We start from the raw sequence: 12,090 nt of genomic DNA on the forward strand, positions 1-12,090 counted from the left end.
AAGAGCCATGGGACATTAAAAAGATTAATGAAAGCCAAGCTGTGGCCAGAAAGGTTGCAGGGGGTGTGGGGAAGAACAGACTTGCAGCAGTCACTCAGGAAGGCGATCAAGATCCCATCTGGAGGGGCAAGAGGCCAAGTCACAAAACAGATGGAAACGAAGCAACAGCTGGTGGAAACACGCTTTCATGTGTAAAGTTTGCTCTTTGGAGAATTTTGCTCTCCAACTTTGAAGGCATCATTATGCTAATAGCTCCTCCCCCTACAACACTTGGGAGACAGCCTGTGCACTCAGGAGCAGGCGTTCCACAGCTCTCAGTGATGCCGGTTAATTAACAAGATCACTTTCAACATTTAGAAGCTGCTGTCACAAAACCTTGGCATGGTTTTAGCAGCAGAGGGCCTTGTTTCTTCAACAGCAGAGGGGGTGGGATGAAAGAGAATTAATTTGGCCCCAAGTGGTTAAGCAGATGGGATGAAAACTGCCGAGCCCAGGACTTTGTTATATATACCTAAAGTTGCTCTTTCTATTTTAAATAGTGCTGATGGAGAGAAGATTACAAGCTGTACAAGTTGGGTATATTAATGAAAACTAGAACCCCTCTCACTGCTTCACCAACCATGTTCTCCTAGGGAGAGATGGGATTTCTCTTTTCAATATTGTCACTCAATCCTGGGCTTTTGCTACACTGCACCAAAGTCAGACGGAAGAAACAAAGACCGACACTTTCCTTTGGAGTATGGTGGAGGAGGAATGCTAGTTGTAATATTTCTACACGCTGAGAAGGCTGCAAGGTTGCAGAGAACAAGGCTTTCCAAGAACAACCAGAAGACTGCTTTGAAATAAAGGTCAGAAAACTGACTCTTCTCTCCTTTTCTTTAATAAAGGTATGAAGTGTTTCTCCCATTAAGACTTGAATTTCTCCCCGCTACTGGGATCCATCAATGCAATTTTGATTACAGGGGGGAAAAAAAAAAGGCTAAACTCTTGATTAAAATTAACACATTTTAAAACACTTCATAATTAAAAACCAATACCCATTCCCTTCCCCAGGCACCCATCCTGAGTCCAGTTTCATAACAGATGCTGAGGTACAGGACAATAAGTTAAAGAGTTCATTCCAATTTTGCAGAGTTCAAAAGTCTTCCTAATGTGTTGTCTTCTTTGATCCCTTCCCAAATTTGGCATCAAGTCCAAGACCTGCAGAGAAATGAGAAAAAAATTCTAAGGGAAAGCCCAAGGCCTGTACAATTAGTCCTTTCTATAGCTCCACATGCTAACTGATGCCGAATTACTTCAGAGACAGTAGGTACCTGTGAAACTTTTTAAAGAGTCCAAAAAAGGTCTCCCAAATCAGTTGGATATGTGACCATAGCAACAGCCTCAAAGATATCCCCATCCCTCCCACTTCCCCTCCCCAAAACACTGAGATAGTGGTTTTGCCAGCAAGCTTGTCCAAGAAAATCCATTGTCCAAAATCCTAGGTCAACCCATCCACCCCCCATCTATACTCCACCACTCTAACAGATAAGGAAAAGACTTCAGAAAGCCAGGCTTCCAGGACTTACCCATGAATACCAGGATAGTTCCCACCCACTGCATCATGCTGATCGGGTTGGCAAATAGAATGACCGATGCTAAAATGGTGAAGAATTTGCGGGTTGTGGTGATGATTGAACAAGTTAAGGGTCCAAAGTATACCACAGTCATGAAGATGAAACTCTGAGAGAGAGAGAGAGAGAGATTCAGTCTGTCTGAGAAGGCAAGATCTCCAACATAAAGATCCATCTTAAACCTTTTCAGAGAATCTTTTGGCAAAGAACAAATCCCAACCACAACCTGAAGACGACATAAGAATTTGTACGCAACCTTGACAGTCTTGATCTGAAAATGCTGGCTGAACAGTGAGCTAGGAACAGTCAGATATGGCAGGAAGACCAGACAACTTCACATTTCCGTCCCACAAGTAAATGAATATTCAATGTTCTTTGGTCATCAAGTGCCTGGGGTAAGGGAACCAGAAAGTTACTTACCTGACCCAGTGCACTTGTCAGGCCAAATAGCAGGATGTTGTAGAGGATGCTGGGGTAGCGTTCAGCAAAACTCAGGAATTCCCAGAGCTCTCCAGTGAACAAGATACCTGCAGAAAAGTTTAAAGAGAGCAGGATGAACTCAAGGCAGAGACATCCTGGGCAGACAGGGCCAGAGCATTCATACTCCTAGCTCACGTTCACTATGGTCAGATAACAGATACAGACAGCAAAGACTAAGCTCCACCCAGAGAATATCAGTGGCAAAGAACTTTCAGTCAGTGCACCATGCCAGATAGGTTGTTTTGGAAGAGAAAACAGCAAGTTGGCTACCCATCCCAGGATTTAAACAAACATAACATAACATCCAGGAGTTAAGTTCACTTTGCTGCCTCAGTTTTGCAGCTCTGTGCACTATTGTTGTCGTCCTGGAGCCACTTAGCCTGAACTCATTGTGTTTGCAGCCAGCATAAAGGGTGCCTGGAGGTAAGTGAGAGGAATCAGATGCTACAGCAGAACGTAAGAATGTTGTCTTAGCAAGGAACATGTCCTTCACATTCCAGATGTCATCTACACTTTTGAACTTGGCCTCAGCTATGAATGGAACAGATGAAACAAACATCACTGTCAGTGTCTCATGACAACAGACTGTACCTTGCACTCTGTATCCCGATTCTCAAAAGACAGCCGCCAACAATCTCTCTCTCTCTCTCTCTCACACACACTCACACACACACAACAGGAGGCTTCTGTTTAGAAGCCTGATCTGACCCCAGTCTTTGCCAAAACAAGAGAGCCACCAAATTGTAGCCTAGGAAGCTACAATCGATGCTACCGAGCCAGCCTGAAAGCAGGAACTTTTCAGACATGTGAATGCAGTTTTGGGAATGGCGCTTTAGGAGAAGCGGTGTCCACTGGTGGCAATTTAAGAAACTACAATAAAATCTCCACAGATTAGGTTTAAAACAAACAAAAAGCAGCTCTGCAAGACATACTAGGCCCTTTTTAGAACAAGAGACAAGGGTCCTGCCTAGAGGATCTTACAAATTAGTCTTCAGGCCAGGTCGCTATGGCTTCCTCAGATGTTCCTTACCAGCCCCCAGGAACAAGGTGGACCATAGATTAACATTTAGCATCATGTGATTGGAACCAGTTTGGTAATGAGCTCTCATATGGTCCTGAGACACTCCCGTCAGTCCATCCAATGTCAGTGACAGCAGCTAAGAAAAGGGGGGAAAAAAAAAGTTGCAGAAGACCAGAAGAGAACTCTCTGCCAGCTACTCCCTTCCTGGAACATGCATTGAATTACTCCTGAGGGCATTCTGCACCAAAAAATTAAAAATGATGCGCACAGTATTTTAAAATTTTGCAAAATTCTGCATATTTTATTTGTCAAATAAATGAGGCAGCTCCAGCATGGCACCGGGGAGCACAGGCCACTGGCTACATAGGGGGTCCAAGTGAAGGTGGTTGGGGCTCAGCGGGGGGGTCCAGATGCTGGGGAAGGGAGCTTAGTGGGAGCGGGGTCAGGTGCAACTGGTTGGGGGTCAATAGGGTGGGGACCCGGCTGGCTCATTGGGGTGGTCCAGGTGCAGGGAGAATGGGGCTTGTCGGGGGGAGGGGCGCGTTCTGGGTGCAGGGGGGTGGGGGTGGTGAGGCTTGGGAGGAGGGTCTGGGTATGAGCGGGTCTGGATGCACACGGGTTGGGCGGATGTGGGAGCAGCTCCCTGTACAGTGATCCCTCCCCTACAACTGAAGAGCTATGGGTGCAGGAAGCATGGGGAGGGGGAGGAGAGAGAAGGCAGTTTACAGAGCTTCCTGCAGCCGGAGGAGAAATCTGGGGGTGGATCTGACCCAGCCCTGGATACCGTGCAGGGGAAGAGAAAGTCCCGTCCTCCCCAGCCCAGCCGTGACTAGCAGCTGAGCTTGGTGCAGGGTAGGAGCCACCAGCCAGGTCTTTCCCAGTCCCGCCCCCTACCCCAAGGTGATTTACCTCTCTGCCAGCTGCCCTGGGCACCCGAAACATACTGCTGGGGAGGGTTGTATAACTGCTCTTGTGGCTTCTTTTTGCTTTACTGCCAGAAAGTCATTTTTCCGTGGGGCAGCAAAGAAATCTACGGCAGACATAAATTCTGCGTGTGTGCAGAGGTGCAGAATTCCCCCAGGAGTAGCATTTAAATTCTATAGGATTCTTGCTTCCACCTGCTTATTTAAAAACAGTTCAGAGGGCATTCTGACAAGGTGCCAGCGCTTCACCCTACATCACCACGTGGCAGTGTGCAAGCATGTCCCTCTGAACCAGAGGGAAGATCATCACTACCCAAGCATTCTAATGCTGGCTTTTTGCCAATCCCTCATGGTGGGTAGATCCAGGCAGAAGCCTGCACCAGTAATTGTTTTCTCCTCTAGTACCTTTCACCAACACAAAACCTTGGAACTACTTATGCTTCAACAGCCCAGTACTTACCAGGAGGAGTTCTCCATAGCCAAAGATGTGGTCGTCCTCACCGTCACCTCCCTTTTTAGGTTTGTACATGAACAGAGCCACGCCTGTGACTATCAGCAGGACACACAGATATTTGGCTAGTGGGTATTTCTTCCTCAGCACCGTCACCCCTAAGAGCATGACTGAAAAGAAAAGAAGATTTGGTAAAGTGCTCCCAGAACCCCTCCGCTAGGAATCTAATGACTCTGTGTCCAGTTCTGGATCTAATTGGGAAGTGCACAGATAGTTTGTTATCCGCACTAGTTGGCATGGAGCTATCGGGTGAGTAGCTGGACTGTTTCTGGGAATGCAATCCATAGCCTGCTCATGGCATGAGAAACACACAAAGCTATAACTTCGTAGCTGCTCACCTGGAATGGGCTTACAGGACTTCCCAAGGACCTGTAAGAGAAAGAGTATCTTAACTAGCTGCATACTACAGCCTCCCCCACACCGGGCAAGAGGACCACAGAAACTGCCATATTGGATCAGACCCAGGGTCCATCTAGTTCAGTGTCCTGTCTCTGATGGTCGTCAGCACCAGATCCTTCAAAAGAAGATGCAAGAAACCCTGCAGTAGGCAGATGGAGGATTATCTAAGCCCTCCCCAGTGCAGGTTTCTAAGACTGGCTTAAACCCTGAAACATGAGGATTTTTCCTTCTCCCAGATTTTTTTTTAAGCAATTCATATTATAACTGGATGTTTGTTATCCCTCTGGATGGATGGTCCCTCTTGGAATCACTAAGTCTATCACCACTTTGCCTTGCAGGGATAGAGTAAAAAGAAAAGCAACAGAATACCGTCTTCCCTGCCACTCTTGCAGGGCAACAAGGGTCAGAACTGCAGCATCCTCCACGGTCAATCTTTTTTAGTGACTTACTCTTTAATTAGAATTGTTTCCTGTCACAGTGCATTGATGGATCATGTGAGCATCCCACATACCAAGAGTGCAGAATTAGAATTTGTAAAAATCCTCAATAGGGAAAAGGCAAATCTCTAAAGGGGAATTTTTACAACGCAACCTTCTCCCCAACACACTCGTCTGCCTGCCTTTCTTCACCTGAGTTGGATAGTTGACGAACTGCAGAGCTGAGTTGCTGGAAACCATAGCACCCAGATAGGAGAGCGAGCAAGCTGCATACAGCCAGTTCTGGGTCCGATCCACCCTGATGGCGTCAAAAAACTGGATCACTGTGGAGAAGACAAAACATACAAGAAACACACATGGGCTGATGAGACTGGACGTTGGCATCATAAGGCTATTTTATAATGCCATTGAGATACAAAAGCCACAAAGTATCTACAGCAGAGGGGAGATAAACTCTCCAGATCATCAAAACCACTCAATCTTTTCAGCTCACATGCTCTCTGAGGCAAAGGAGCTATATCGAATTCCTGAAACCTGGTGGGGCAGAAGGAAGATGAAAAAAAACCAAGGGAATAGGTATAGAACCTCTTACAGGAGACAAAAGCTTGGACATACTAGTAGTCTACTCTGACTCTTCCCAACAATAAAACCACATTGAATGAAAAGAATTTAGAATCTGGTTTTATGGAGTGTCTTTCATTTATAAAATTCTTCATTAAATCAGGTTAGCCAGTAGTTGTGCAATGTCTGTGCAGACAAATGGAAAAACCACTGTGTGCTCAACAAAAGCTCACAGTCCCTTGGAAGTTGTGATTTAGGCAATCGTTGGTATCGGGAGTGTGACCTGCCCTACAGGTAACCACTGGGTGGGCCCCATGACTCTGGAAGACAGTCACTTCCCAGCCCAGAGGAGAAGGAAGTGAGATGGGAGTCAGGCTCAAAGAGGTCCTGGTGCGGAAAAGCAAGGGGTGACATACTGGCTGTTCTGGAACACTTACCTAACCTGGCAAAGATGGCATTGATCACACATTGAATGAAGACCAAGGACAAAGCATATTTGAACTTTTCCTGCTTGGCACCTTCTCCATATTTACCTCTAGTTCTGTAGGAACAAATGAATTAAACAGGAGATTGAGAGGGTGAGAGGTACACTGAGTGAGACTGCAGCATAAGGCATGGTGCACATTTACTCATGCTTTCTTCCCAGGTGATTTAGCCCAACAGCTACCAACCTTTTTACACAAACATGTAGCAAACAGTCCCCCCCACCTTCCATTCAGCTGTGCTTGCTCTAAGCCTGCAGTGGAATGAGGCTTCTCAAACCCTAGTCACACTCCAGCACAACATAGGATCCTGAGGATTCCCCCAAGGAGATGTCTTGCATTCTGGTAGGATGCCCAGGAGAGATGACATGTCCAGGTTCTGCCACTGTGCAGAAAGTGGGGGAGGTCCCCAGACTAGGAGAGGGGGACTTCACAGTGGAAAGGTGCAATTTACGTCCTCCTGTAAGACCCAGATACAGAGGAGTAGGAATCACTTATATGCTCTGCTATAAATAGTCCTGGTCCCCAGGCTGGGAGGGGGCTGCCAGTGCCCAGATCGGGAGGGGGCTCTTACATGCTCTGGTGCAAGATCCAGGCAGAGCGGCTCCCCAGTGCCTGGGCAGAAGGGGCACTAGGCAGGGGTCACTCACATGCCCTCCTAGCACCTGGCCTGGGAGGGGCTGTCACTCATAATGTACTCGAGGTGTACATCCTCCCTGGCAGCTCCAGGCTAGGGAAAACAGGAACACCTTTCCCACCCTCAAGCCTTGCATAGAAGGGAGCTCAGCACATGCCCACAAATGAAACACAAACGCCCACGCACACGAGTATAATCTAGAAATACAGGTCAATGCAGGACCCAGACCAAGGCGCTCGCTAGTGTCTGGACTGGGGTGTGTGTGTGTGATTCGCGGTCTCTCCGGCAGAAGTCGGGGGGGGGGGGGGGATCACCCGCGGGCCCTCCGGCCGAGGGGGGGGGGGGGGGGGGGGGGGGGTCACTCACATGCTCTCCTGCAGGATGCCGTAGTAGAAGTAGCAGACGAAGACGCCCAGGAAGCAGACGGGCAGGCGGAGCCGCTCGGGCAGCAGGGGGCCGCCCCCGCTCGCTCCCATGGCAGCGGCGCTGGGCCCGCTCAGGGAAGGCGGCACTTCCAGGCGCACATCGCGGAGCGGAGCCGGCAGCAGCGGCGACGCAGGGGGCCTCATAAAAGCTACTCGAGACAGCCGCACTCCCGAGACCCGCCGGCCCCGGGCTGGGGCTGTCCTCGGCGCTGCCGGACCAGGCGAGGCAGGAAGAGCGGGAGTGGAAGGGGCAGGGGTCCCGTATGCCGGCCCGAGAGGGCCCTGCTGGCCCGCACGGGGCTAATCCGCCCGTCGCTGTCTCCTGTTCCCCGCAGCCGAGCCCCAATACAGCAGCTTTTTGATCAGGCAGCGCCTACGAGCCCCAAAGGCCGGGGGGCCTTCCATAGCGCGGGTGCCCTGCAGTGACGTACTCCAATGTGGAAAGCGCGGATTGGCCCCGTGGCTCGAAGGCGGAACCAGAAGCCCGGTTTCGGGCTTGGTCTTAGTGTCCGTCGAATACAAGGGCTGCCGGAGCCGGTCTGACCCCGTCCCAGGCGCATGCGCCGCAGCGACTATTGGAGATGCTGCGGGGAAGCCTCAGCCTTGGGAGCCTGTAAGGGGGCGGGGGGAAGGGGCCGGCAGGGGAGCGGGGTGGGGTGGGAAGAGGCAGGCCGGGGAGGCGGAGGGAGGAAGAGGCAGGCGGGAGGGCCTGGTGGAAGGGGAGAGAAGAGACAGGCGAGGGGGCCGGTAGAAGGTGGGGGGGGAAGAGGCAGGCAGGGGGGCTGGTAGAAGGGGGGGAAGAGGCAGGCAGGGGGGGTGGTAGAGGGGGCGGGGGGGAAGAGGCAGGCAGGGTTGGCACACTCCAGTTATTGCATTGGCCATCACCTCTCTGTACGTGTCCTGGGTGTGTTTTTTAGGGGTATAACCATGTGCCCTGCCCCCCACCCAGCATGAGATGCCCTGCCTAGCATGTGCAGGGATCACCTCTTCCTTTTCCAGTAGCACCAGCCCCCACATCCACCCCACTGCACTTTGGACCACGACTTCAGCTGCCCCTAGGAGGGAGTGAAGCACTAGCCCCCAGTTGACAGCTGGGGAGCTGAGGGGCAGCTAGTACAAGACCCTGCAGCCTGTGTCCTCCACAACTTGGGCTCTACCCCCTGCAGTAGTTTCCCCACCGACTATCAAGTTACATTCAAGCACCCAGGGGACTAAGCCCACCTCATCTAAAGCTGCAGGCTGAGGCCTGTGGCCAGCAGGTCCATGGAACTTTTTCAGCCAGAAGGGTAAGCTCATGGATGTAGAAAACAAGAGCTTTCGCAGTGGCTGCTCTGAGCCTCTAGCGTGAACTGCCTGAGGAAGGAGGGACTTTCCCAACCCTCACCCTCTTCCACTCCAACTGCCAGGTGCACTTCTACAGGCTGCGATCTCTACTACAGCCAGAGGACATTTAGAAAAAACCCAAAACAAAGTCCTCTGTTGCACACAGTTCTCCCCTGGTGATAAAAACTAGTACAGAATAAAGTAACCTGCCTAACTCACACAGTAAGTCTCACTGAGATAGGACTTGAACCCAGGTCACTTGAAGTTCAGTCCACTACTCAATTCTTGTCTTGCTAGGGTCAGAACCCAGTTTCTCCTGTTCCAAAAGCAGAGGCCACTGGCACTAAAGACAAAGCATCATCAGAGGGGCAGCCGTCTTAGTCTGGCTCTGTAAAAAGTGACAAACTCCTGTGGCACCTTATAGACTAAAAGACGTATTGGAGCATAAGCTTTCGGGGTGAATACCCACTTCATCTAAGTGGTCTAGTCCAGTACATCTAGAAGTGGTACATATCAGCCTATTCATGTATAGTGTCAAGTCTGGGCCAGAAAGCGAACGAACAGAGGCAAATCCTAACACTAGGCTTTAAACCCCTACCCAACTGAAGATAGATATGAAGCAGAAGGGATTTTCTGCTTACATGATGTCCATTTTGGGGTCCCAAAACAGGCATAAGGCAGCCCTAAGGAAGAACCTGGGCAGGGATAGGGCCTGTTCTACACCCCCTGAAAGAGAGAGTGCTGTTGGAGGCCTGGTCACAGGAGAGGGTTCTCATGACAGCCATTCCCCAGCAGTGCATAGGGGCTATTGCAAGCAGGGTGCAAGTGGGATCAGCTGTGACAGTTCCCTTGACCTTCAGTGAGGTGTACATCCTCCCCGGCAGTTCCAGGCTAGGGAAAGCACAGCCACCTTCCCCACCCTCACATGCTGACAGATGAATCACCCTCTCTCTCCCCCTGCTGCCCCCTCCCCCAATCTATGAATACTACAATTACACTGCATTGCAGGTTCTCATTCCTCTGGTTTTTAAAAAGGAGTGTCTGCTGTGTTTCAATTAACACACACCAGCACAAGGAATGTTCTCTTCCCTCCCTCCCCTTTTTAAAAGAAAAACCTCAACTCCAACAGGCATTTTTCCCACAGCTCTGCCTTCTGCTTGGGGGTTGGTGTAGGGACCACATCCTGCATTTAGGAGCATGAGATGTTCCATTTGCTTTTCTTCAAACTAAATCCAGAGGTTTGGGAAATACCAATGCAGAATCTCTGTGCACCTGTAGAAAGCAGGATGGGGTTGGAGTTGTTCTGTAGAGATTCACCTTGAAGGTAGACTTCTAGAAACCATTTCAGTGTTGAGATTAGCATTTTGCCAGCTTGCACATTCAAACTACTTGGTTTACTGCAATTACCCTTTAGAAACTCTGAAGCTGTTCTTACTGTCTAGCAAGAACGGTTACCTCCTGCTGGGCTGACCCCCCACATCTGCAAAACTCTTTATTTTTAAACACAGAGCCTGCAGATGAGAACAGCTTTGACTTCCCCACTAGGTCCACCTTAGTGGGAGTGCGGAAGTAACATTGCCTCTAGCTGACAGATACAGGGTTTGTACGCCGATTGTCAGTGTGGTCATGTTGTTTAAAGAGGCACAGGACTCCCCCAAATTTAGAAGCATGAGAAGTGGCTCCATGAAGTTGAATCCCAATAAAAAAAGCTTATATTTAAACATTGCTGTCTGCAACCCCAACAGTGCAGCACTGTGCTACCATGCAAGAACCAGCGAGTCCCACTGACCTGGATATTGGCATGATTGAAGAGGATTGGGGCAATAAGAACAGGGGGAGGTATATTGATTAGAACTTAATTTTAACAGTGATACAGAAACTGCTTTGTGATTCTAGAACCCAACTCCATCCCTTAAATTTAAGACAGGGCTCGTAGCTACCAGACCCACCTCCCTAATATTAAAGAACATCATGGAGGAACACTGAAGGATCAACTATACTGGTAGGGTTCTGGAGAAGAAAAATATATTGAGGCGGTGAATGCTTTTTAAATGCTCGTAGTACCTGCCTATAATAGACAAGCCCCTCCCTAAATGATCTCTGCTAAATTTACCCATGTGATATTGCCAATTGTAAAAATGATCTTGTCCACTCAGTTCCAAAAGTCCAGCTTCTGGGACTAATTAGATTGTGAATAAAGAGCTCTTATGTAATTTAGTGTCTCCACATTGTCCATAGACTGGCAACAAAACCAGAAGTTCTTTAGGAACAACTACAGGTTAGACAAGAGATGAAATACTGCTGAGGGAAGTGGGGGGTTGTATTTTTCCTCTGGTTATCCAAACTTGCTGTTACTTATCCAGGGAGAATGCGCTCACACTGGTCTACATACAGCTCCCTGTCATTCAGGATCTTAACCCAATTCAGTTAGGTTATCTTCTGCTTTCTGTGTGCACAAATCCAAACATTTCACCATCATCAACAGGACAACCCAGAGCCCTCAAAAAGCTTTGGGCATTTTTGTACAGAACTAGCACACCATGTATCATAATCTGTCTAGGTGGCTGTGGAGTTTATGGCTGAGGAGCATATTGCAGGAACCAGGCCAGCTCTAGCTAGAACTAAAGACAAGGCTCCATGGTTTTCAATGCTAGCTTCCCCTTTCTGTAGTCATTTATTCCTCACTGCTTCTGTCTCCTTTCAGTAGGGATTCTTTATTCAAATAATCCCAGCCTTGACTGGAATGCAGACTGGTGAAAGGAGTACTCCAGCAGGGCACTACTATCAAGTTTTAATTGCACACCGGAGAAGAGGGGTGAAGTATGTCATTCAGTCTGCAGGCAGGGGGTGCAGAGAAATGAATGCACTAGCAATTTATGAGAAGCCTAGTGTTCCAGCAGGTGGCCAGTTTTCCATCTTGCTTCCCTGAATCATACAGCTAGCTTGTAATCCACGCAGAGCACATACTAGGACCCATGACATGTCTCAAACCACAGCACTGAGTAATAGAGGTTGCCATGCTCTGAACAGGCCCCACTGACTATTACCCACTATTTGGAGTTAAATGATGGATTTACAGATTAACAGCAAAGAAAGCTATGCCTGGGGCAGCACAGGTACAGGTGTGCTTCCTGGTGTCTAGTTGCTATTTCTCTTCTCCACACAGTTTGGCCTGGTTGACAACCTTTCCCCCAGAGGCTACAGTATGGCAGGTGTGGGTCAGAGATTGTGGTGTTGGCAGAGCTGCAGATGGAGTGACTTGCAATGTCAGGAAGAGA

At 49.1% G+C, this 12,090-nt stretch overlaps 1 protein-coding gene across 1 annotated transcript; it reads right to left on the bottom strand.

Annotated features, from left to right (window-relative positions):
• Positions 1 to 836: 836 nt before the first annotated feature.
• On the bottom strand, positions 837 to 7,652 carry SLC35B1 (solute carrier family 35 member B1). The gene is made up of 9 exons (XM_024199408.3): positions 7,431 to 7,652; positions 6,383 to 6,486; positions 5,577 to 5,707; positions 4,887 to 4,917; positions 4,498 to 4,658; positions 3,124 to 3,250; positions 2,034 to 2,140; positions 1,569 to 1,722; positions 837 to 1,200 (listed from the first exon to the last, which is right to left on the bottom strand). The coding sequence occupies exons 1-9, from the start codon at positions 7,631 to 7,633 to the stop codon at positions 1,148 to 1,150; spliced, it is 1,071 nt and encodes a 356-aa protein (XP_024055176.1). The 5' UTR covers positions 7,634 to 7,652; the 3' UTR covers positions 837 to 1,147.
• Positions 7,653 to 12,090: the final 4,438 nt, after the last annotated feature.

This window comes from Terrapene carolina, unplaced genomic scaffold (genome assembly GCF_002925995.2).
Source record: "Terrapene carolina triunguis isolate 2854851 unplaced genomic scaffold, T_m_triunguis-2.0 Scaffold193, whole genome shotgun sequence".
In the NCBI taxonomy this organism is placed as follows: Eukaryota; Metazoa; Chordata; order Testudines; family Emydidae; genus Terrapene; species Terrapene triunguis.